Source organism: Phaethon lepturus, unplaced genomic scaffold (genome assembly GCF_000687285.1).
Source record: "Phaethon lepturus isolate BGI_N335 unplaced genomic scaffold, ASM68728v1 scaffold4843, whole genome shotgun sequence".
Lineage (NCBI taxonomy): Eukaryota > Metazoa > Chordata > Aves > Phaethontiformes > Phaethontidae > Phaethon > Phaethon lepturus.
The window spans coordinates 80,825-107,168 of record NW_010526909.1 but is presented as its reverse complement, the minus strand read 5'-3'; the positions used below and the strand labels follow the sequence as shown (position 1 = coordinate 107,168).

Here is a 26,344-nt window from a genome sequence, read left to right as displayed (position 1 = left end):
TTTCCCTCTGCTTTTTTGGTATAATCTCTGAGGTGCTCGAGCCTCTTTTAACTTTCTCCCAGTTTCCCATACCATTTTTTTATAATAAAATACATGGTTTAGTGATTGCCTGTTTACTAGTATACTGAATTTGGAGGTCTACTGCTTTCTTAGTTTGGAGCAATCTGATTATTCCTGGTGATTCATACCTTTCATTTGAACCTTATGAATAGAAATCAGTGGTGGAGGCAACTTGTATTTTAAGTGGTTCACTAATCAGTTGAAAACATCTCCAAACTTCTACTGAACAACACACAGCCACTCTACAATCATTATTACCATTATTGTTGTAATTTGATGTAATGTAAGACTAATTATCCACCTATGTATGTTGTTATTCTTGTAACAGCTAAATGAATGAGCCCTAAAGGCTTTGTGGATGTGTCATGTTACAAAATTAAGCTTTCTTAAAACTATCTGATAGTATCAGATAGCGTCTTCGTATGCCTTTATTTAAAAAGTGGGTGATGGTGGGGGAAACCTTTTTGTCAAAAAGAAAAAGAACCCTTGGAGATGATCCATCTCATGAAAATAAGCGTGACAGGCTTTAATACCCTTAATATATTCATACCCACACATTAAAATGTTGTACATTTTTCATAATTATGTTCCACAGTAACTGCTTTTGTGTGAACTCTCTGGAAGAAAATGGAATTAATTAACCACCTGGCTTCACCTCCTGTATGAAAAGTAACAATTCTAGACATCTTCATGGTTGCTGGAGTGTGCATTATTTTAACTCTTCAGTAATAATGTGAAAAAGAGCCAATTTTATTTTTTCAGAAGAGCAGGGATAATCCAAGGCTTGGATGATCTTGATTCTGAGAACAACCGTGTAGTCCTATGAGATGCTGCATACTCTCAAAACTGACTCCGTTGCTATGAGTGGGTAGGCATTTGGCATGCTGCAGGGTATGCAGAGTGGTTTTGACATCTAGAAGTGTCTTCAGATTAAGAAGGTTACTATATCTTTGAATTCCCAGGTAAATCTCGAAGATGGATTAAGCTGAGATCAGCCTACTGTTACTCTGGAGTAAGACAAAATGTCCTTATGCTAGAATAACAGCATCCACAGTAGAGCAGGTCCTAACTTAGAGGTGGATGTTGGAAATGTGGTAAGATAAAAGACCTTGAATATTTGTTTAACAGAAAAAAGCTTGTAAAAAGTAGAGAGTGGACTGTGGCCTTGAGTATCCTCCTTACCAGAGCTGTTTTACCACATTCTGATTGAATAAATACCCATTTCTAACATCCTTGGGGCAAGTGAAGGGGTCTCTTCTTTTACACTCACTTCACAAGCTACATTAGTGCCCTTTATTCAGTGCAAATTGGGAAGTGGGCTGCATGTATCTGTAATCATTCAAACATGCCTCTGATGAGACCTAGCTAAAATACTTTGCTGAAATACTTCATTTTTCTGGAAAATGCAGACTGGTCCAGAATGGAACCTTTTGCAAAATCTGTATTTATTTAAAGACTTTTGAAGATGTGCTTAAGTCCTGTCTAAAGTCTGCTTGCTTTCATAATGCCTTCTAAGGAAAGCATGTAGAAAAATTACAAGGTTAAAGTGGTAGGGGCTTTAGATATATCATAAGATACATCCTAATTGAGGGTCCAGTTTCCAAGGAGTGGTGCTTTTGGACCTTCACATCTATCAGTTGCTTCTAGGCTGTTGAGTTCAATAGCTTTTGGACCTTTCTTCTCATGCATTTCTTAACTCTTGGACTCATCGATACTTTTGACTCAGTTCTATTAAAACATTTTGAAACAATTAATAATTCTTTCCTGGTGACACTTCGAAATTTCTACTTTTCATTCTAATGCAGAACCAGCTGTAAAAATTGTATGGAGTAGAGCTTTTATTTTTTTTAAGCTCACATTTTAAACATAGTGCACATCTTTTTTTTTGTCTTATTTTCCCCAGTCTTCAGTGTGTGTCATTAATTGTTAAATACAAGGTGGTCTTGGTGCTATGTAGCTTTGTCAGTTTGCTTTTTGTGTTAGAATATGCTGTTGTCATGACTGTTAGCTGCTATTAAATTAATTTAACTGTCACTGTTCCCTCTGCTAAGGAATTTATTTCTTTTGTTTTAATTGCATACTTACTTTTTTTTTCATGCTTCTCTCATTTACAGTGTCATTACTCCATGAAGAAGGCAGCCTCCTTCCTGGGTATTGGTACCGAGAATGTTTACTTCATCAAAACAGATGAAAAGTAAGCAAGCAAAAGCCATGGCTGTGGTCTCTGAGCCCTTTTAAAATGCAGTAGTGCTGTATATAACTAGCCTATTTGAATGTAACTGAAAAAGTTTTAAATTTGTGTCCCTTAGAGGTAAGATGATGCCTGAGGAACTGGAGAAACAAGTCCAACGGACTAGGAAAGAGGTAAGAGGGAGAGCATGAAGGAGAGAGGGGAAGTGTATGCAGACTGTGTGCTTGTGTCTGAGTGAAAGGAAGGAAGAGTGAGCGAAATCTTAAAAACAGGGCAGTTGATATACCAGTGTCTCTCTTGCAGGTTGCAGTCTGTTTGCCACAAACTTGTGGAATAAGCCACGACTTCTAGGTGCTACACAGTTATGAGGGAGAAAAATTCCACAGGGTGTTTACTACTAACAAAAGTCCTGAATACAACACTGCTGTAAAGTGTTTAGCACATTTCTTCTAGGATTTCTTTTGTCCTTGATCCTTTTTTAATTGGAAGCAGTATTTGTTTTCCTTAAATGGTAAATGAAAAGTGTAGTTTTTTGAGTTAATTACAGCAGATATTGCTCTATCCTCTGCAGTGAGCAAGAGCTGTAACATGTGGCTTAGTCTCTAAAGCTATCATACAAGCTACAAATGCAAAATTTAGTCTTTTCTAGTACTGTAGCAAGAATGTGGAGATTGCATCCCATGCCTCTTTTCCCCCAGGGACTTTGCCAAGTAGAAAGTCAAAGGCCAGTATTTAGAAATGTACTGATGTGTGTATTTAGACAACGCTAACATGCGTTCATACAATCTGTAAGACAGCACTTACTATAGTCAACATTTTGTCTTATAGAGCTTGGAGGATTGAATGTGAATTCTAAGGCACATTCTTTTGGTTTTGTTAGCTCACCTTACTTCTCACTTCCAGTTTGTGCATGAGAGCAGTAGGATTCAGAGCTTAGCTCTTAGTTGATGATCTGTGAATACCAAGCAACTAGTGCAATGTCCATGTCCATGGTGTCAACAATGCCTACCATGGAATCCTAGCTTGGGAAACCCTACTGTTGTGGCTTATCAACAAGTGCTGTCCAAGGCAGTGCTGTCCTGTCGTGCACTGGCATGGCCACAACAGCTTTCACTAAGAGCTGATCTGGATACATCTTGTGCCAAACAACCATCTCCTCTTTGCATTTCATGCTAGATAGCATAACTATTGATACATGGTGATCTTAACTACCTAGCAAACTCTCTTGTTTGCCTCTTTCTATACTTTGCATTATCCATGCAAGACATCTGTACTTTACCCATGTAAGAAAAAAGGGACTGAAATAAAATGGAGCAAGAGGAAGCAGGCTGACAGGAGAACGAACTCTTTGTTCTTAAACAGAATTTTTGTTTGTTGGTGTAATAATAAATCAGTAGGTATTTCTAAAAAATGATCTGGCATTTATGACTTAAAATTAGCCTCAGCATGGTGCTCAGCCATTTAAAAACAAATGTTCTGCATTCAAAGGCTCTGCTAACAGGAGTAACGCTATTTCACTTCCATTTTAATGAAAGTTACAGGTATATTGGAAGGTTTTCATTTCACCAGAGCTTCAGTAAGCATGCCTGTCCTTGATAAAGTGCTATTTTACAACTCTTACAGAAAGACACTTCAGTGAATTACAGTAAATATTCTAATAACTCTAGTCAAGAGAGGATGTGTTTGCTAGTGGTAAGCGCACAAAATGATCACTGTCTATGAGTAGCAAGAGTCTTAGGCTCTTTTTAGAGGATTTAGTCAGGAAGATTTTTTAACTATATTGTCAAGAACAATAAAAAATTAATTCCCTTCTTTGTGGGGGGAAAAAAGGTAATGGTAACAATCTTAGGAATTTGTAGAGATCTTAGACTTGTCCCCATATTTAGTCATGTTACCTGCTGGGTGCTGTGGGAGCTTTGACTTTGATGTAGCTGTGGGAGAAAATTGATGAGAATGCTAACAAACTGTTAAGTGCAGCAGATACATCTTTGCTGCACTTGCATGTGTGTTTTGTACTTGAGCTTCAGGCTGTTTTGTGAGTTTGATTGACTTTTGTAAGTTGTACTAGGAATGAGTGACCAAGAAGTGAATTATAGGCTGGTAATTCTTTGTGAATGTATGGGATTCATTTAAATTCATTCCAAGGTTACTTTACAATTTGTAAAGAAACTTTAAAATACAAGTACATCATAATTATGCACCATTCTAGCAGTCCTCCACTGTTAAAGAAGTATAAAACTATCAGAGTGTGAATGTGAATCAAATCTGTCTGTCGCTGTAGTGGATGTTTAAAAGTGGCAACGCTTTTTAGAAAAAAAAAGAGAGGTCAGATTTCAAAGACTCATGTGTAGAGTTTGATTTTTTTTTTTTTTTTTTTTTTTTTTTCCCCCCCAGCCGATAAATTTCAGTGAAGCTACATGGAGTTGCATCAGCAGAGAGATTTATATAATCTGAGAGTTGTAATCCACTGCAAATGAACTCCAGGGATCTCAGATTGTACAATTTAATAACAACTTTAGTGCCTCTTCAGTAACTGTGTTGTCATGCTTTGGGCCAGATCCTGAAACATGCAAAGGAGATCCTTCAGCATATAGTTACCAGCAAGTGAGACTGCACAGTCATTTCTGTGGCTGATGCTCTCAATTTCAAAACTGGAATTTCCAGTGGTCTCTCTCCTAATGTTCAGTTACCATCTACAGCCCCTCCTGTTTTCTAGACAGGGGAAGGAGCAAGAGAATAGCACTTTGCTGTAGACCAGGCAGTGGGGTCAGATAGTGATGACTGTGCCAGTGCTGCCGAAGGCAAATCGTGTCCCCTAACTGAAGGTTCCCCCTCACTAGGCAGAGAAAAGGGGCATCGTAGAGAGAGCGCAGGTGGAAGCCCCAGAGGGATGAGTCCTTCCCTTGCAGGGGTAGCCGGCTGGCTGAGCTAGTAGCTTCATTTTATTTAGCAGAATGGCTGCAATTACTGTAGTAAAATGTGGAAAACTGAGAAACGAAAATCATTGTATAAAAAGAGATGCCAAATATCCGGTATGTTTTGATCTTGACAAAACTAGCATCTGTCAAAACAGTCTGAAGCTGGTGAAGTTTGCCCTGGGATGGTGTTAACTGGAAATGGAAAATGCCTTTTTTTTTTTTTTTTTTTTTTTTTTTTGAGTCAGCACTTTTAAATGCAGTGCCTTCTGCTGGGAAGCTAAACGGTAGACTTGTTGCGTCTTTGTCCTACATTCCTAGACCTTTTTATACTTTAGCTTTACAGATACAGTGGAGGAAACGAGCAGTCCAAATGACAAATTTTTTGTTTTGAATCCTATTGCAGGGGTCAGCACCATTTCTTGTCTGTGCTACAGCAGGCACAACAGTGCTGGGAGCATTTGATCCTCTGGATAAAATTGCCGATATCTGTGAAAAGCATGGCCTCTGGCTTCATGTTGATGTGAGTTTGTATCCTGTGTAGTTTTGTTTTGCATTGCTTTTTTGTAATTGCTATTTTTCTTTGACTGTTGATGTTTCTGTGTAGAAGTAAGTTGGGCACTAATAACTTTTTTTGTGCATAGAGAACAGAAATACATTCTGATTTGTCTCTGTTCCATGGGTTGAAAACCAGCAAATAATTTGGTTGTGACAAGCAGTTGAAGCTATTTTGTCATTGTCAGGTTATATTTAAAAATTATTTAAAAATAAATTTCTTCCTTCCTGCTACCTAAAATGCTAAAGGGTGATTATATACAAATATAACTTCAGATTTTTTCCACATTCTGTTGGAGCATGGACACATTAGAATTGTGGTGTACGGTTCATACAGATTAAATAAAGGTATATTTCTGACTCAACCAGTCACAAATTATTCTGTTTCATATTTACAGGTTGGAGTTTCCTGTACATGTCCTTACTTTTTCCTAAATCGTTCAGAAATTTTTCTTTTCTCATTTCTTTATAACTGTAGGTTTGAATATTAAAATCCATTCATGAACCTTTTTGGAATAATCATTGAGCCTTTTTATTACCTGAAAGAGTTAGCTGTAAATGTATGTTTCTAAAACTAGATCTCTTCATATTTTCTAAAATTGCATTCGCTCTATAATTGCAATGCCACAAAGCAATGAAAGAATTTGGAGTAACATTAATGGAGGTTTTTAGACCTGCTCTAAATTTTTGAAGTTTGTTTAATGTCAAGTATTTAAAGAAAAAGTTCATGTAGGCAGCAATGTGTGTTTCAAATAAATGTGTCTCAGACATTAATAAATCAAGTTGCTGTATGTGTGAGTCAAAAGAGTTTTCTTGTTGACTTGGAGGCAAAGATGCAGCATTTAGCCCAAGTATTTAAAGTGTCTGCAAAGTCTCCTCAGGGCTGAGTGTTGGTGAGAACAACCCAGCAGATCTTCAGCAGAAGCGCGGCATTCACTTTAGGCGCTACTCTCCTGCGTGTCTGCATGTAGTCAGTGGAAAGAGGGATATGTTCAGAATCTGTGTTGGATCGTAGGTGAGTTGCATGGGCATGGCTGGAGCCATCTCCAATGGCTGTTGGAGGGCAATGAGTAGTCTCCTAGCCTACTCCCTGTGGTTGTATAATTAAAGTTAGGTGGGATGAGCCTGCGCCATATTCTGAACTATACTTGCTTTGGCAGTTGAAGGTATTTTGTAAAGAATTAACTTTCATCTTCCAACTTTGCCTCATGTTAAGCTGAGGTAAAAATGTCAGTGAATATCTTATAGTTAATTTTCTGTGTGAACAGTGACTGTAGTTGTCAGATGTTAATTGATTCCCAGTAGAAAGACAAATGTACAGTGATAAATTGGGTAATATGGTCTGGAAGACCAATTGTTCTGTTAAGACGTGATTCATGTTATGAACCTCTCAAGGGTTCTCGGGAGTTCTATCAGTATTTTTTTTTCTATCTTTCGTTTCACCCTCTATGAAGAGTTGAGTGGATGGCTGTTTCTTATTTTTTGTTTAAAATTTCTAGTTGTATTTATATGAGAACAGGGTATGGGGAAGAGACTGAAAGCTTTCGAGATAAGTGAAACCCGGCATGTGTATACAAATGTGCTATGGTAAAATGAGCAGACAGTAATACAAAATGTGGCATTTTTTTCACTCACAGCACCATTAGAAATAGACTTACTAGATGATATGTGAAGAGTTGGATTTTTTTTTCTTAAGCAAGCCTACCTCCTTCTAGCCTTATAGGCAAGAATATAATGTTTTTGGAAAGCTTTGAGGATCTACATTCCTCTGAAAGGCCTGGCCTCATGTTGAATGATTTACAGGTTATGCAGTCTGAGTTATAGCAAGTGAGTACTGCTGTTTGGGCCTGCTGTAACTCTGGAGGAAAAAAGATAGAGTACAATTACAACAAAGATAAAAAAATAGGGAAAGTTCTGTCTAATTTAGGACTTTTTGTGTATCATTGATGGGAATCGGGATTATCTACTGCAAATGGTCTCAAGAGCTGTTTATAAGAATATCTTATATGAATGTCAGTGGTGTTATTTTCAGACTTACACTGATGCATCTCATTTCGGAGTATTTTCTGATCCTGAAAATGGATATGTTTGCCTTAGGGAGACTCTTTTCATTAAATAGGAAATGATAAAGCTCGTGATTCTTAGGAAGGGTAAAAGGGAGAATGTCAACATAAAATCAGTGGGCTTCAGGAAGATAAATTTCAGTAAAGTCAAACTGTAGATAAGGTCTCACATGGAGGCCAACCTAAAGAGGAAAAGGAAGTTAAGGTAGAAGCTGTTTTAAGAAGATGACACCAATAAACGCAAACTGTCTCAGCACTCAAGCCAGCCTAAGTGCAGAGACTATAATCGGGCTTATTTTGTGCACAATACAGTATTCAAACACACATTTGAGTTGCTTATTGCATCCTATTATACATCTGTGATGCCTTTCTTAATGACTTGTTTTGCATTATCAATATGCACTCAAGCTCCAGCACTTATTGTACGTCATGTATTGTGTTCATGTAGCTTTAAATACTATGTATGAGTGTTTCTTCTCTGATGGTCCTTTGACTTTTTTTTTCCTGTGGCTAGACCAATACAGAAAATCAGGTTTGACCTATTAGCCTGGGCTTACCTAGTTAGTTTAATCACACTGCGAACACCGTGATTCCTATCGTTCAGCTGTAAGCAGTTTGTTGCATATGAAACACAGTAATTTTCTCATACCTAGTTACCAGTTACATTGCATGGGACACATTTGATAACATTAATCTTCATGCTTTGAGCTACCCTGCATTGCTGTCAGCTGGATTTGTCATATATAAAATGTGTCAATCTAGTTAGATAAATCTATCTTCCTTCTGTAGTCTCATGGATGGAGGAGAAGCAGTTAACTTTATTGTGTCATGGCAATATCTCAGCAGAAAGCAGAGAAACATTGGCAAGCTGCAGCTGTGATAGTGAGTGAAAACCTGGCTGAAAATCATACTCAGAGCAGTTCTGAACCAGTGGTTCACTGCTGAAAGGGGAGAAAAGTTTGAGTAGGATTCCACAAAGATCCATCCTTGATTAGAAGTTATCTTCATTAATAACTTGGATGAAAATGAATACACTGGCTAAATTTTGAATACACTGACTAAATTTGAAGATGATATAAAACTGTAAGAGGCAGTGGGAGAGCAGGATTAGAAATCAAAGAGATCTTGACAGTTTGGAGGAAAAAAAAAAGGGAAAAACTAAGCTACAGTTCAATAAAGATAGTGCTCTAGTTTAAGCTGTAATAATCATCTGCATAAAGCTGGAGATTGTTTGCTAAACAGCTGATCTACTGAAAAAGATCTGAGGTTTGCAGTACATCACAAATCAGTGGTCATAAGCATTTTCAAATAAGTTTAAATGTCTTTCAGAATTGAATAAAGAAGATAAATAAAATGGTTCTCTCTGGTGCTCCATCTGCTTTATCTAGATGGTGTCCAAGTAAAAAGCTGCATTTCAAGATGGTTAAGTACCCACAGGAGAAAGATTAGAAATGAATAAAGCAATGAAAATAAACAGAACCATGTCTAGAAATTATGACCAATAAGGAAAGAATGAAAGCACTGATGTTATTTAAAGTAGAAAAGACCGAGAAAATACGTAATAGTCTACAGATGCTTTAGAAGCTGCTGCGAAGAAAAAAGGAATAATCTGTTCCCCTGACACTGCAGGTATGACAAGAGGTAATGCTGTTTAGGACTGAGTTCTAAATCTGTAGGGTTGTTATTATTAAACACAAATTAAGTAGCTAAATTGTGCAGCCTCCATCATTAGAGATCTTCAAAACCTGACAAAGGCAGTGATTCTCAGTCTTCTCAGGTGCCTTCTCATTAATTTTTGCCTATTGCCAGCCTTGGATCCCTAAGCACCTGGTCTTTGAACTGGGTGAAGAAGCATGGAGCACAAATTCATCTTGTAGTACTGTGGCTCAAAGAGGGACAAAGGTGGTGGAGATGCCTGGACCTCCAGTACTATCATCCCTCTCTTCCAGATCTCCAGCAGTAGTTTTTAAAACAAAAGCAGAAAGTAGTGCCAATAGTGCTGTGGAGACAGCAATTGCCGATGTCTCTCTGCACCTTACTTTTCATTTTGAATCACAGGCAGGGTGTGTTCATAGATTAGTAATCTCCAGAAAAGACAAGTGCTGGACAGAAATGAGATGTATATGGCTTACCTGCCTTTGGGGGTTGCGCACTGGTGAGATGACCTCTTGAGGGCCTTTCTAGTCCTGCTTTTCAGAGAGAGTGTGAAAATGTCAACTTTTTCAAATATAGATACCTTTTGGATGCAAATTTTGTGAAGATTTGTTATATTTCAGTGGGTTTCTTATGAATTATGAAAATCGGGGAATAATTTAGTGACTGGTTTGACTTTATTGAATCATAGAATGAGAAGAGTAAAATTTGTCTATGAATAGGAAGTTCAGTTTGATCGTCTTCCCATAACATGGCAAGTTAGGGCTAGCTGGAGAAACCCAGTTTCAAGTCAAGGTTCTGCCACTGGGTTGCTGTGAAGTTTGAGGCAAATGATTTCCTACCTTAGGTCCCACCTGTAGACTGAGCAGCAGCCCCTTCCTCAGCAAGGGTGTTGTGAGCAAGACAACATAAAATATGATGTGGTGCATTAATGCACTGCATTAATGAGAACATGTGTTAAGACGAGTTATTAACTTGTTGTTTCCCTTGTGAGCCTTTATCATTCCTGTCTCCCAGAGACAGCAGATCTTATTCCTAATGTATGGCCTATGAAGCAAATACTGATGCTAAATTCATAGATCAGCTATCACATCTGTTTCTTTCAAGGGAAAAAAAAAAGAACAAAAGCCAAACAAGCATGTGTTCTCTATGCTTAGGTCAGGAATCTTCACATCAGTGATTTTTTTTTTTTACTTCATCAGTCCAAAATGTATGGATCTTTTTTTAAAATAGGCTGAATGTAGAAGTTTTGTGGACTGATGCCTCCTGTATGTCTCTGAGAAGCCTTGCTTATTTCACAGGGAATTTCCTTCAGTGGATTCTGCCTGCATGAACATTGAAAATCCTTTTTTTAATATTTAATAATAATTTCTCAAATGTGCTGCATGTCTGCTGTTGGTTGCATGTTCTCCCCACCGCTGTGGAGAAGTATTGTTTGAGAACTGAAGATTCATGGCACCTGGTGGGTGAAATGTGATCCTTGCAGAATTCATGGATGAGAATCACCTTCCCTGACTCCAGTTGCCTAGAAATTAAACTTGTGTAAATATAAAAGCTTGTTGTCTGGGTTCCTTCTATAATCCATGGAGAGAGAGATCTGCAAAAGGTGTCAAAGGTATCTAGACAGGTATGTAGAATAGACAAAATCACACTTGATAAGGAGTTTCATGGAGAGCTCCTCACTTCGGAGGAGGCCTAAATGACTCTTAAACCACACACCTAGTTCTTAGATGATCTGAGGGAGATGGGGTGAGTCTTACTCCATTTTAACATCAGTTGGATTGCTGGTAACAGAAATGCTGCTATTGCCTATTCAGTGACTTTGCTTTTCATATCCAAACTCTGTGGAAAATCTGAGCCTGGATTTTGCAATTGGCAGAGATTATAATTAATCTCCTCCGTTTCCCTTGTGAATGTCTCAAAGTAAACAGCTAGCAGGAAGAAGATATGCTGGATGGGGCTTTCTGCTCTCACTGCTTAGGTTTAGGCTCGGGGAAAGGAAGCACCTCTGATTCAGTATCAGGAATGGGTCTGGCTATGCAAGGACACTTCGGTTCGTGCCCTTGCTTACACAGAAGGGTCAGCGTAGTTTGTGGCTCACATAGTGGCACAAACCATCAGCTTCTCTATTTTAGGCGTAGCCCCAGGTTGCCATCTTTATTTCAGCAGATGATGCTAACGGCAAAATTTAGCGTGCTGACTGTGTAGTAAACTAAACTTTAAATGGGATAGAATGTCTTCAGAAATTATTAGTTGAAGCCTTAGGAAAATAATTTTATAAAAATAATATTGTCTTGGCTCTGTAAATGTTCCAACAGGCTTCTTGGGGTGGCTCGGCTTTGGTATCGAGGAAGCATTGCAGACTTCTTCATGGCATCCACCGGTAAGTCAGTTTAGTTCATGGGCACACTTACCAGGGACTAAGATGGAAGTTGTGTGGCCTACTGGCCTCCATGAGAGCTTCATTTTCCAAAATACTATTAATTGGAGAGATTTCTAAACATATGGGTGTGTGTGGGAAGAAAATGGGAAATCTGGTTTGACTGCTTGAATTGTGTTTGGCCATTTTTGATTCTCTAGTACCCATGACTACAGGTACAATTTCCACTTCCCTTTCTCCTTTTATAAATTTTGCAGGGCGGATTCTGTTGCCTGGAATCCTCATAAAATGCTGTTGGCAGGAATCCAGTGCTGTGCTCTTCTGGTGAAAGACAACTCTGTAAGTCCTCCTGTCCTTTTTTTTTCTTTTTTTCTTTTTTTTTTAATGCAGTAGGCTGTCATTCTTGTAATATGGAAATGGAAATAATTAGAAACCAACTTGCAAGTCAGTTTTACTACATTGCAGTGCAAAGGCTGAATGATATTAGTTTGAATTTCACCACGAAATTGATAAGAGAGCAGGGTCACACTGATCCAAGTCACTGTACTCAAGTGGTCGAGCTTTGCAGCTGGTGCCCTTGCTAGTTAACTTCTGTACATGATTTGCATTCAGAATTGAGTATTTTGTCACCTGGCTCTGCAGCACTTAAATACCGAGCTCATCAAAGTCCTCAGAATAGCTGTCATCCATTGCGACTGCAGCAGTACTGTGTCTCTGTTCATAGGCAGAGCTCCTCTTTGTATCTCCTTACGTGGGTGCACCAGAGTGAGAAGGGAGAGAGACGGGAGTCAGAGCACGTGCAGGTGAAGGTGCTGAACCTTCTTTCCTCTACTAGTTCTTCCTCATCACCAGGGTGATTTAGGCTTTCCAAAAGCCATGACTAATTAAAAGGTCTAGCAAGCAAACAACAGAGCTCTGATCTCAAGTGGCATGAAAGTGAGATGAGTCTGCAATGGGGTAAAAGTCCATGCTTATATCTTTGTGGAATTCTGTCTTAATAAAGAAACCCGTCAGAGGTCAATTATTTCAAGCCCCATTTCACACTCAGCCCTGCTAAAACTTATGCCCATTGTCCACCATCAGGGGTGAGTTTTAGCTTGTAGGTTATGAATGACTGAACATCATGAGGATATGGAGCCCCTGAGGTTTGCATCGCTGTTTTGTGGCCATGGTTTGTAAATGACTTTCATAAATATCTGTCAAAACAGGTGGTAGTTTCTATGCAGTTGCTAGTGGTTAGCTGTCCATGTAATTGGTTACTAACTCCTGGTAGTAACTGATGAGGACCAAAGAGCATAGATGCTAATCAGTCAGGGGTGAGACATGGCAGAACAGCATGGAGAAGTTTGCCACCTCACTTCCTTAGACTAGAGTCTGTGGGATTAAAGAGGATTAGACTCCAGGACTACCTGTCCATCACTTTATCTTTATTCCAGGATGAAAAACAAGCAGAATGAAGTTATTGACTAAGATTACTGTGGTGTCTTAATTGCAGTCTTGGGAAGAATTCAGTGCTATATTTTAACTAATTAGGCCCAGTACATAGATACAGCCCCAGGTAATAATTAGACTACTTGGGCTGCATAGTGGAAATTTCTCAGGAAGAGAGAGGAAAGAAACAGAGAGGAATGAAATGTTCTAGCTGCCCTGGCATTTAGAGTCTCTTTACAAACACTGTTCCAACTTCAGGGCTCTGGCAGCCTTTCTGCATTCTCCTTCCATGGAGTGTAACATCTGATGGAGCGATGCTATTCCACTTCTAAATCACAGCTAGGCAATGTTGTGCTGGACATACGTGTAAAGCTGAATCCTAGGCAGTTGAGGTGTGAAAACACAAGTATTAGTGATCATACAGTCAGATGCTGTTGTAAAGCAAGACACATTCTGGAAGGTAGAAGACCTCTGCATGGTCTTCTGCATGGACAAGAGGGTGTTTTACTGTGTGTTTAATTCCTGGCAAATTGTCACTTAGATGTTTTGTGTATGTGCCAGTGTGGTCTTTATATGCAAACAGAAGCACATTCAAATTTCAGTACTGTATAACAGCCTTCTTAAAGTGTTGGAATATAAAAAATTAAGACAGAAAGATCAAATGATCATCAAGACATTTTGGCAGAAAGGCCTTGCTTCTTTGATACACTCCATACCAGATCTGGAGCGGGCAGCTGGACCCAGTTTCCCATTAAAAATGCTATTTTCACACTAGTAAGAGTATGGAAGAGTATGTGTATCAGTTCCTCACTTTGGAGTTTGTTCCACTGCTCCTAAACTACATAAATACCTATGGCTGCAGGTGAAGCACACATTTATATGTGGACATAACTTCTTCACACTGTAGTTAGGATGCTTCAGTGGAAGCTGGGTGCTAAGGTGGGAGCTGGAAGAGTTTAGCACACATTGCTCTGCTAGTGAATATTCAGGTGGTGAATTCTGCAAGAAATCAGAGCGGCAAAATGTTAAGCATAGATGTTAAGCCCCATTTATGAATTAAGCCCTAGCTCCCTTTGAAGGTCTGATTAAGGAAGTTTTGTTAGCCTATCTTCCTGTTTGCTTTGAAGTCCATTTGGAAACTGGGGGCTACTTTCAGCATTAGGGTTAGGCAATTATAAGTGTGATAATAATAAATAAATTATAATTTAATTATATAATAATTAAAAAGAAATAAATTATAAGATGATAATAATTCCCTTCAGTTTTTCTTTCTCTTTCTTTTTTTAAGGCATAGAACTTTTAACAAGCCCAAGCTTTGTATTTTACCCTATGTATGAAATGATAATCTTTAGAAAGAATCATCAAGTTTCTGAGGTAGTGGTAACACCCTGATTTCCCATTAGCAAAAGTCATAGTTAATAGGCTTAAGACATTGCAGCTAGATTATTAGAATGAAACGTTGTGTTTAAATACTTTCCTATACAGATTGGGGGGACGGGGGAACTGCAGTAAAATGCTGATAAAAGAGTATCTTCCAGCCTTATTGAAACAAAATTGGAACGATTTCCAAGGAAGGTAGAGACAGAAAAGAGAAATACATGGTTTACTTTATTAGAAAGAAGAAGCTTTTTCACCAAAGGGAGACATTGGTTAATAGCCTGTAAAAGCTCAGATCAATGACAGTAGTTCTTCAGTGCTTAAAGCACCCAAGAAATGCACAGCTATCCCTTTTCACTGCCATGTCCTGAGTAACTTTCATCACTTTTTTAGTAAGATAGACACACTCGGAAAACGCTTATATTACTGTGGTGTGAATTGCAGTGACTGTTTAAACACAAAGCTAGATGGACCGATATGCTCAAAATATTAGTGAGTCAACTTTGTTATTGTATGTTCTTAAAGTGCTATGATTCAGTCTTGGGTTGTACATACTCCTTTAAGACCACAGAGCTACTCCAGTTTGTCCTTGTTATAATCCTTATAGACGTGAATATTATCACCATATAAATAGAGAACTAATGTTTATCACCAATGCCAAAGTTCTGTGACTCATTAGAGCGTAGCACTAGGTTAGGTGGTTAGCAATCAATTCTAGGTAATGAGCAGAATTTTCACTTATTAGTTAAAAATAAAGTCTCAAAGAATGTAGCTAATGAAGTCCCAGTTTAGCACAGAATGTAACTGATTGAGGTGATCATGGTACCCATCTACAGTGTAATCTCTTCCTCGTCATTAGCGGCATCAAAACATATCTACTTCCCTGATTTCTTTCCATGGCAGCTGCAGGAAACATTTTATTCCCATTACTTTCTGCTTGGGGTTAGTACAACTGAGAGCTTGTTCTCACCTTTTGAAGTGAATTACAGGGGTGGCCTTTTGCACTGCACTGCTTTTTGAGAATTTTCAGGTATGCCATTCAAAAGGTTGTTGCTTCAGATGAGGCAAAAGAGGAAGATGTTTGTCTTGGGGAAAAAGATGTTTTGTTAATGAAATTGAAATTCACTTTTAATTAGCAATGGAAATGGAAAGAGATGGCTTGCTGTAGGTAAGTCTGTTCAATGAGAAAAATACTTTGAATTATGAAACTGGAGCTCTTATATTGATTTCAGTATCAGTATTTATTCATTTATTTGCCATTGATTAGAACACACAGCAACTATCCATAGACTTCATCAAAAACGAAGGTAATTTGAAACTTCATAGTGGACTAGAGCCTCCATGAAAATAGTATTTTCGTCTTCTAAATTTTAGCAGCCCTGGTATAAGGCAGAGCACTGCCATTAGTCTCTGTACAAAGGGTAGCAAGATAAAAGATGCTGAAGAAAGAATCTCAAACTTGTAAAATGGGGCAATTCTAACGAAATTTTTGGTTTTCTTGGGACTGAGAACGTTGTTAAAAAGCATACTTTTTTCCCCCCCTTTTTTTTTTGTTCTACTTTTCCATCCTTTGACTAAGAAAAAAGTGAGGTTTTATGTCTTCAGCATTACTTTTGAGATAGCAGTGATTAAGAAGTAACTCTTTCTTGAGCATAAAATTTATCTTGAATTTTTTTCCTCTTCTGTTGTCATGTCCGCCCCCCACCCCCAACTCTGTTCTGCAACGTTCCCTTTCTCTTCCCTTCTCTTTCTCCTCCAACTTGCATCTTGCATTGGTCTGGCATATTTCTTTCTCATAAAGCATGATTTTTGTTTCTTCTCCTGTCTGCTCTAGTGACGTGCTGAAGGATGTCGCTGTATTTTCCTCTGGAGATTGGCAGTAGGCAGTATCTTCAGCAGGGTTTCTTGAGCGTGTTACGTTATTAGTAAGATGATCCTTTTCCACGTGCTTATCAAGCCAGCACATCTTGTCAGCTTTGGATGCACCAGGAGAGTAGGGCAGTACCTGGTTGTGTGTGTGATTTTGTTTTTGTTTTTTTTTTTTTAAATGAAATACCTTCCTAGAAATTTGAGTTCACTATTTGTTCTTGTTGAGTTTTCACTCTAGAGCATTTGTTTTTAAACTCGGAAGCTCTGCAGCTGTACTGTGGTCTTAAGTGAACTTCACAGTCTTTCTGTAATATTACCAATATTAGTGAGTTTAGGTTTCTTGTGACAAACAAAAGTTATTATTTTTCAGATGACAGGCATGAGGGGAACTAATACCCTGTAATGTCCTCTTTTGTGCAGCTGTGTTACATTCTGATAAGCCAGAAGATAGTCCCAAATTGATCAACCTTGCTATACGTTCACTGCAGAAACACCATGCAAAATTTTAAAGGCAGTGAGAGACAAAGCAATTAAATTTCTGGATGTTGCTGCCTTTTTTATTTTTTTGTTTTTGAATACCATGTCTAGTCTATTTCCCCTGAAGATCAAGGTATGGAGATGTCAGTGAATAGGGCACAATGGCTTGACAAACAGATTCCTGTTCCTGTTGTGCAGCTGCTAGCCAGAGACACAAAGCTCTAGAAAAACTAGAAGGATGGATGCTTCCATGCTTGACGTTTCTTTGGTTTCTAATGTCATCTTCTTGCCTTTCTTTTTCTGAGAAAGTTGGAAAGTGGGTGTGAGAATCTCAGATGCCACAACAAAAATTGCGCCCAGCATTGGCTTTCCAGCTATGGCTACTGTGTGCTGCAGCAGCACATTATCACTCTGACTGCAGAGGGAGAGCAGTCGCTGCCTCTTCCCCCCACTCCCCCCCAAGATGTCCCACAAACTGTCTTTTCACAAGGCTGAATGTGCTTGTCCTGTGGCTAGAGAGTTCAAACTGAAGTTTCTGTCCTTTTTGCAAACCACCAATGTTACAGTGGGATTGTCAAACTCCTATAGAAGTTGTGGAGAAACCTTTGGTGGTGTTCTCTTTTTGTGCTCTACAAATAGGTGCACAGGTTGGGTTTTTTTGTTTTATTTTTAGTATTGGATGGAATTGAAAAGGCTAGGAGAGAGAGAGGCTTATTCTATGTATGCCAGTGGATTCTTTCTCCTTTGGATTTTTTTGTCATGACCTTTTTCCCCCCTCTATTTTATTGCCAGTTCCGAAGTTATCAGTAGTGTACTGCAATGTAGATAAAGAATTGTACCACTGTTACAGGAATATGACACTTTGATTAAGACTGATGCCAGGCACTGTCTGCCACTTTAAAATCAGACTTGTAGCAGATGCAGAGAAATGGATGAAATGTTAAGTGTGTTTTCAGGTGGTTTGTCTTAGGGTGATTTCGAGGATTCCCGACAAGGGTAGACACGTACACACAGACTACAAGGGGAAAAGCAATATGCGTTTATTACCTGCAAGCATGCGTTACACTAAGGGTATCTTGCAAAGCAGTTGTTTTACCGACCTGAGGACTGTGAGGAAGATGGCCCATCTGTACATTCTCGTGTTGTCCTGTGCCGCGCACTCAGCCCAGCAGTCGGTAGGTGCCCACGGAGGCAACGGTGGCCTCGCCGTATACCAATCCCCTGCTCTTCGGGAAATCCTGGTATTTATACATTTGCAGAGGAGCGGGTTTCGACACACGTGACCAGCGAGTGCCGAAACACGCCTCTGTTGCTGACCCTCAGCATAGGGAGCCTATGGCGTATGCGCCCGCTGGCCAGGCGCGCTGCACGCACCATAGCCATCCCGTCTATTGGTTCATAGGCTCTGTACACACGGCATATTGTCAGTCATGCTTAAGCCAATAGCAAGGTGTTGCGAGGATTCCTACCTCCACGTCTTCCCCTAGTATTGCTCAACTTTCTTATCTCTGTGGGAAACCATCTGGTTTCTCTCACCCGGCCTGTGATCTACTTCTCACCCAGCTATCTGTTTTTCTCACTGCGCTAATTGTGGTGTTCTCACGGGCCGAAAGTCCATCTTTTAACCCCTCTGCTGCGGTTTTCCCACTGTCTACTTCTCACTCAGTGTCCAACTATAGACCAAAATTCCATCTTTTAACCCCTCCGTATACATGCCATCGCGTGGTCCATGGTTGGAACACAATAATATTTTACTGTTCTTCTCACGGGCCAGAAGTCCACCTTTTTAACCCCTCTGCTGTGGTTTTCTTGGCTATCTACTTCATACCCAGGGTCCAACTACGGACCAAAATCCCATCTTTTAACCCCTCCATATACATGGTTAAAATTGAAGAGTGATGTTGAATTAGAAAATTAATTGTGGTCTTCAAGATACTGTTTAGCAAGTTTTTCTACTTCTGTTTCTTGGTCTGTTCTGCATGGAAGACTTCTGGTTCAACTGTCACTTAAATACACATTTGATCTGAATCAGATGCTGTAGCCATATTTTTAACCTCGCTTGAATTTCTATTCTAGTATTATCTTATGGATTGTTTTGGTTTTGGTTTTTTACCCACTTTTAATATCACTGACAAATCTACAACTCTTTCTGTTGCCTGGAATCCTTGTAGAACCATCCTCACCTCTGCTTTTCTAACTTGCTTTCTCTTAGCCCTTCTCTCTACTTCATAGCATTACAGAGTACACTTCGATATTTCATTCTTCCTATCGCTCTTCTCCTCCCCTGCACCTTTAAGATTTTGCTGAATAAAAATAATTTCATTAACAAGTCATAATTAGGGTATGCTAAAGTATCTTTTCTGAGGCTTATTTTCAAATGTTAAAGTTGCCAGAACTATGAAATTAAAAAATTGGGGTTGTACAATTGTACTCCAGTTGGTGTTTCCACTCAGTCAGCCTATGCGAAATCCTCAGAGACTGTTTTTTCTGGTATGGGCTAAACATTTATTTTGCGGGGCTAAAATCTTCCCTACTTTCAATTAACTGTGCTATATGTAAAGTTCTTTGTCAGATGAAAGAAAGAATAGATTGAGCCACTTATGAACGTGTAGGAAGGTCCTCAGGGGCAGTTCTTCCAATCTATAGACTGGAGCAGGGACATAGGCTTCTTCTTTTTCTCCCTCTTGCCCACCCACGTATGTCTTTGGGCAACTGTTCCTGTGGTACCCACTTCCACAGTTGCTTGAGATGTGAGTCAGAGTTCCTCTTCAGTCGCAACTTGTCAGTGACACTATGAAGAAAATAATGAAAAAAAGTTTCCTTGTTGTCAGTGCTGACTTCACTGGGTTCACATTCATCCAGGGTTCTTAAACCACGCCACAAGCTTTGGATAGTTTCCAGTACATCCAGCGCTGTTTTACTAAGCGGTTGGCACAGACAGGAAAAAAAAGGCTTTGGCTTGTGAAAATAAAAAGGTTTGAAAATGCTTACCAGCAATCTAAGTCTCTATTGTGTTTCTGATAGGGCCTCCTGAAGAAGTGTTACTCCGCCAAGGCCGCGTACCTGTTCCAGCAGGACAAGTTCTACGATGTCAGCTATGACACTGGTGACAAGTCCATTCAGTGCAGCAGGCATCCGGATGCCTTCAAATTCTGGCTGATGTGGAAAGCACTGGGAACTACGGGCCTCGAGGAGAGAGTAAACAGGGCACTGGCTTTGGCTAGGTACTGCTTCACAATTTTGAATGTGTCTAGTCTGTTTAATTGGCTGAGATGATGACATTGCTGATACTTCTTATCCTGGAACAGACCACATTGTTACTTTTTTCCCCTCCCTTTTTGTTTCTGTATAATAGAAGGAGCTAATAGCAATAATAATTAGTGTTACTACATTTGCTACAATACTTAATAGTAATTGCTACTTTTAGCAATAAGCATAGGTGTTGGTAAACACAGAAGTTCAAATTAGACTATCAATCTACATTGTTTAACGTTTATGTTATCTGAACCAGAGATAGGACAGGTTTACCAGTATATCACCTTCTAACTCGCAGCTCTGTGTTCTGGTGTTAATGTAAAGGCAGCCGTATGTGCCAGGATCTGAGCTGTGCCTAGCAAGGAGCCAATTAGCTGTTATTCTGCTCACTTCATTCCTCGTGACTTGAGGAAACACAAAGCTGATGATGTGGGGAAATTCATATGAGGACACTATTAATGTTAGGATGTAGTAGAGGTATATGAAGGCATATTGTTCTGAGATACTGCTTGTTTTTTCTCTACAAGTTTTCTGAAGTTCTTAATGCTTATAGTATGTTCGGTTAGGGACTGAAGCACCTTTTTCTTGCAATCTTCTCCCCTCTCCATTCAATTTTACTAAGTTTTTGGTCTGGCAGAACTGAGTTTCACAAGTGAATTCTGCAAAATTCTTGCTAGAAGGTGTTTCTAAAGTGACGGTGATGTCTCAGTTTCTGGGAGGAAATTACCATACACCGGTTGTTTTGTCTTCTGATAGAAGAAATAATATTGAAATAAGATAATGGCCCATTAAAAACAATTCACTTGAAGTATCGTATTTGTTCAGAATTTATGCAAGATAAACCACAATGAAATCTTCACCCGTTCCTGGGCTAGCTGCAGACTACCATAAGTCAAATCATTAAGATTGAAAAACATTCATCTATATTATATTGCAATTTTATTTTTTTATACGAACTAACAAGTTGAAAAGAATTGAATGTTTACTCCAGTAAAAATTAAAGGAATAGTCTCACTTTAACGAAGTCACTTAAAGAAAAGGTAAAAATATCCATGACCTAAACCCAGAGTGGATTAGAAAGAAATAACAAGAAAGCAGCAAAACCAGAAAAGCCCAAATGAGCTGTGGCTTTTTTCTCTATTTTACTTCTTTAAAGCCACACATTGTTTGGCAGGTTAAATGTTCCTTAATATCTTCTGGTTAAATTGCACCTTGTTTTTGTTCCAGAGCGTTGTACTGTTCTGTGTCTGTACAGAGTAAGTAATTCATTCCACTATCAGTGGGAGAATTCAGCCTTATCAAGGTCACTAGCCAAGGTCGTTTGAGAGTGTAGTGATTAATGACATTTCTGGGATCGATACTTTCTTTGAACATGAGGATTCAGTTGATAATGCTGAAAGTGACTGAGTTGTCTCTTTTTCTTTTTTTCTTTAAGAAGAAATTTAATTCTTAGTCATTATCTGATTAAGTATATTCTTTGCAGTAGCTGCATTGCTATCTGGGGTTTGCATGGACATGGGCACTTTGCAGCTGAGACATCAGGTTTACTGGGCGCTCTGCCAGGTTTCCCAACTACTCAACAGCTGTGCAGCCTTTCTCCTTATTTGTTACAGTAGGTTTTACTTTGATATTGCAAAGATAGTATTTCAGTGTTGCTGAACGCAGACCTGGATTAATTCTGGAACTAGTCCATTGACTATAGAAGTTGAGAGCAAGATTACTTTTTTCCCCCATGGCCAGGTAGAGCTGCAAACATTTTAGGGTAATTGCAGGCATGTACTTCTCTAGCATCAAGCTTTGCTTATTTGGCGTTCCATTAAATTCTTCTTCTGAAGATGAATCGTTTTCAGTGTATTAGATGTCTTAGCTATCCCAGGAACATTGTGATGCTACCTATTTGGAAAGGCTTATTTTGAAAATACCTGCAGTAGAACATCCTGCTGATCACTTCAGAAATTTTTTTGATGTTTTTTTTCCCCCGGTTATTTTTGATGCAGGGGTGTTGCTTTATGAAGTACACTAAAAAGAAAATAGAATTAAACTGCTTTTAGAATAGAGCTATAACCACCTCTGCATTTTATGCTTTGGCATCTTGGCAGTTTTTCTGCCTGATTCCTCTTCTGACACCCACTCTTAGCAGACATATGTCTACTTTCACTGCAGATTTCCAAGATCTCCACCCCTGTTTTCTGGAAGGCTTAATCATAGCAAATACCACTTCTCTGTGCACTTCACTGAGACTCAAGCCCTTCTGATGTGCTGCAACCATGACACAATAATAAAACTCTACTGTCAACTGTGGAAAGATGCACGGAGTAAATTGCTCCACTGCCATCAAATGGTCCTGGCAAGATAAATCATGGGTGATGGATTTTCTAATGGCTGCTTTCTTAGGCTATTGGCAATGTAGTTAAGAACATGATTAACAGTGTTGTGAGCTTGACCGACATCAGATATCTCGTGTCAGATGGCAGTATAGAAAAAAGACACTTGTGACAAGAGAGCAGGTTATTAAGCATTGTAAAATATCTCTAACAATTCAAGACCTCAAAAAAGTAAAAAAAAAAAAAAAGGAAAAAAAAAAAGAAAAAAGGTGATCATGCATAGGTTTCTTTTTCATGATTTATTGAAAAAAAAAAAGAAAATCAAAGGCCACTGTCTTCTGAATAGCCTGCTGATTTTGCTGAATCTTGGTTTTATGGCACAGACAAGTATCTTCTTATCAACGGGACAAAAACAATGAGCTTGGTTCACTAAGACAATTCCTCTGCAGAAAGAGGTTCTCCCCAACATGCTCACATGATATTTAGCCTCCTACTTACCTTTCAGCATGCCTGCCTTTCAACCTAAACAGTAGTGTGGTCGTTAACAGCCATGTAGGATCTAAATGGTCATGGCAGAAAAGACCCAGAAACTGGTCCTGCTATAGTGAGAGGAAACATCTCAACAGTGCATGCAAGTGCGCAAGAGCGTGGCGCAACTCGTAGAGCTGTGTGTCGTGGGAACTGGCACCCCACCACAGCAATCATTTTGCAGGGATATGTCCTAAGAGGTAGAGTCACACGCACAATACTTGTTAATGATAAACAGCGTGACAACTCCCCGTGCTCTGTTTTGAAAAATGTGTACCATCTAGGGTATTGTTTACTGTCTCCCTAGCCAACCTGTTTCTGCATCGTGTCTGCAAAACAGCAGACCTTGCAGATACGACTGTGCTAGAGGTGTCCCTGTGGGGGCAGATTTCAGGTGTGTGGATAGTACCAAGGGGGGTTATTTTGACAATGTTTTTCTTCTCCAAGTAGTGGATGAAAGAATTGTGTCGTGACCAGTAATGCAGCTGCAGGCAGGAAGATGCCAAATTAATGCAGCGGAAGAACAGATTTTTACACTATCAGTAGTTTAAGTATCTCAGTTTTACTATCGTTAGCAAAATCTTCATGTAGAAGACTAAAATTCTGTTGAAATGGAAAAGCTGTGTGAATTTGACGTGATTTCTCTGGAGTTTTTTCCTTGGGAAGGTTTTGAGGGGAGGAATAAAGAGAGAAGTCACAGCTATGTCGAAGTGTCCTCTTTGCTTCAGAATTCCTGGGTGACATGTGCCGTGGCAAAGGTCACGTTTGTTTTTTTTAAAAAAAAGCCTATAAATTTAAGCAGTTTGGATACAAATTTTGATTCAAACCCATTTTCCCATTGAAGGTTTCTCAGTTTTTCATACTGACAGGTGAAAGAGAAAAGAAATACTTTATTTCAATGCATTATTGGGAGGGGTGTCCAGGGATTATTGTGCACCTGCAGTGGCTCACTGAATGGAAATGTGCACTGTTGTGTACAGTGTGGAACAAGGATAGTACTGGGAAAATTGCTGGGCTTGAAATATATGGAAACTTTTAAATTCTGGGCTAACATAAGAGGTCCCGGTGACAATAGTAGTGCAAGACATGTCAGGGTGACATGAAATAACATATCAGCACTTGAGAAAAAGAGATGGAGGAATTAATTTGTAGAGAGCAACATCAATGGAAATTTGCACTGGCAAAGTTCACAGCCTGATGCAAATAGGATCAATTTGTGCCATGTGGCTCCACTAAAAATCTGTGCCTGAGGACAGAATATGGCCACTCCTTAGTGCTCCTTGGCTGGCTGTAGCCTTCATTTGTTTCCAGTAACTGATAGCTACTGCATTTTCACAGCAGGTAGAAATGAGGTTTAACTCTGTGGTTTCTTTGGGGGTGGGGAAAGAAAAAGAAAAAAAAAAAAAAGGGAAAGTGTATACATGTTCAAGACCTTTTTTGTTGCTGTCTGTATGTATTGTTTTGTTCTATGCGTTAAAACCTTGCATTTTTAATTACAGATATCTAGTGGAGGAAATTAAGAAGAGAGAGGGATTCAAGCTTCTTCTGGAGGTAAGTGAAAATGGAACTGAACTGTTGTTGCTCTTGGGTGGTGTGTGTCTATTGTTTGATTTTGTTCTCTTTAGCCAACTGCCAATTTGTATTTGAAGTATGTAATGTAGTAAGTTTAGGTATTGGAGATACACAGATGTGACTGAACACACATAACATGCTCTGTATTCCCTCTACCTATGCACATCACTCTACCTATTTTCCTAGCTTCTGGGCCTGTATTGTCTCAGGGGGTATAGGTGGAGGACTCTTCTGTGAAAGTGAAGAGTCTGACTGCAAAAAAGCAGTGCTTGCTAGTCTTACGGATAAGACTGTGCTGGATGGAATAATATTTTGATCCTGAAAATGGATTTTCATCATTAAAGTCCATGTTTTTTTCCTTAATTCTGTTTCTATACCCATCTTCCTAAAAACTGCCCAAAAGTTGTGTTTTTCACTCATCTTTGCTGTCAGTTTATTACCTGTTGGTGATCTTGCCTGGGGGGAGAGTGAGTAAAGGGGGCAGAGCTAAAGCACTGTATTCTACCTATCCTCAGCTCTTTGGTCAATAAGGCTAATATCTGGGTATGTTTCAAAGACCTGTCATTTTTAGAAAAACCTTCTGCATTGTTGGAAGGGTATGTGTGTGAAAGATAGCTGGGTATGTAGCATGGGCAGGAAGAGAGCACATGGAGGCCAGAGGGAAACGGAGTAAGTGCCGCACATGGAGACCAACAAACTGTAACAATGCATATTTGGTTTACACTTGCTGATGCCATGAGCATTCCAGGTTAGGCTAGAAGAAATATGAAATATAAAAAATATTTTATACTATTAATACAATATAAAGTTTTGCCTTTAACTTTGAAAACTGCTCATTTGAAAGTGCTTACTGGGAAACTTTACGTGGAGTGAAGAATTCTGGGCCAGCAGCACATGATGGGGTTACTAAAATGGCAAGTCTGTTAAAAGCTCTCCATTCTCTGTAATCGCAGAGCTTAGCAGAGAGCCCAGATCTACTGTAGGCGAGTGCAGAGACTGCTGTTTAGTTCCTGCAGGAAAGGGACATCTGGATTAAAAATGGGATTGGAGGGAGTGGTATTGTATGGGCTATGAGAAGAAAGTTGAGCAAGGGTTAAGAAAAGGTTTTCAGGAGTGCAGTGGGACAAGCAGTGAGAATTCAAGGAAAGGCTGCTGAGAGGCCCAGTTATGCGGGTCCGTTCTGAAAGGAAGTTGGATTTCGGACAAGAAGCTCAGGAAGATGATCCTCTGATACGTGCAGTGAGGAAAGTCCTGTAACTTTCGCTCTATGGCCTGGAAATGCCACTCGAGTCATCTTGAACTCTTCTGTGGTATAAGCTTACCTGCTTGCGTAAGAGCTGTGACAAGATAACCAGAGAGTGAAGCGTGGCTGGGGGTAGTTAAGTTTTTCTAGGATGAATGGTATTTTCAGAGGGGGACGATGTATTTGAAGTGTGAAAGGAAACTGAGATAATCAAGAAGGCAATATAGGCAACGGCAATATGGTAATATATGCCATCTGTCTACTCCTGCCATCTGATTTTAAACAGTTTAAAATAAACCCTCTAACATCAAGCCAGTGCTTCTGCTCAGGAGGAAGTCGCTGCCTTTTCGGGGTCTGTGTTTATGTGCGTACGCAGTGCGTGCTCTTTGGGGAAAGAAATGGGACTTGGAGAGCCGAGCTTTACTTCATTCAGTGGCAGGCGGGCACAGGG

At 39.4% G+C, this 26,344-nt stretch overlaps 1 protein-coding gene across 1 annotated transcript in view; it reads left to right on the top strand.

The window, feature by feature from the left end:
• Positions 1-26,344, top strand: part of GADL1 (glutamate decarboxylase-like 1) — a 76,763-nt gene that overhangs the window by 9,861 nt on the left and 40,558 nt on the right. The window contains exons 6-12 of the mRNA XM_010283208.1: positions 2,175-2,254; positions 2,370-2,424; positions 5,573-5,689; positions 11,756-11,820; positions 12,075-12,156; positions 19,996-20,195; positions 24,578-24,629. Of these exons, the coding sequence (XP_010281510.1) occupies positions 2,175-2,254; positions 2,370-2,424; positions 5,573-5,689; positions 11,756-11,820; positions 12,075-12,156; positions 19,996-20,195; positions 24,578-24,629 (651 nt within the window). The remainder of the gene's footprint in view (positions 1-2,174; positions 2,255-2,369; positions 2,425-5,572; positions 5,690-11,755; positions 11,821-12,074; positions 12,157-19,995; positions 20,196-24,577; positions 24,630-26,344) is intronic.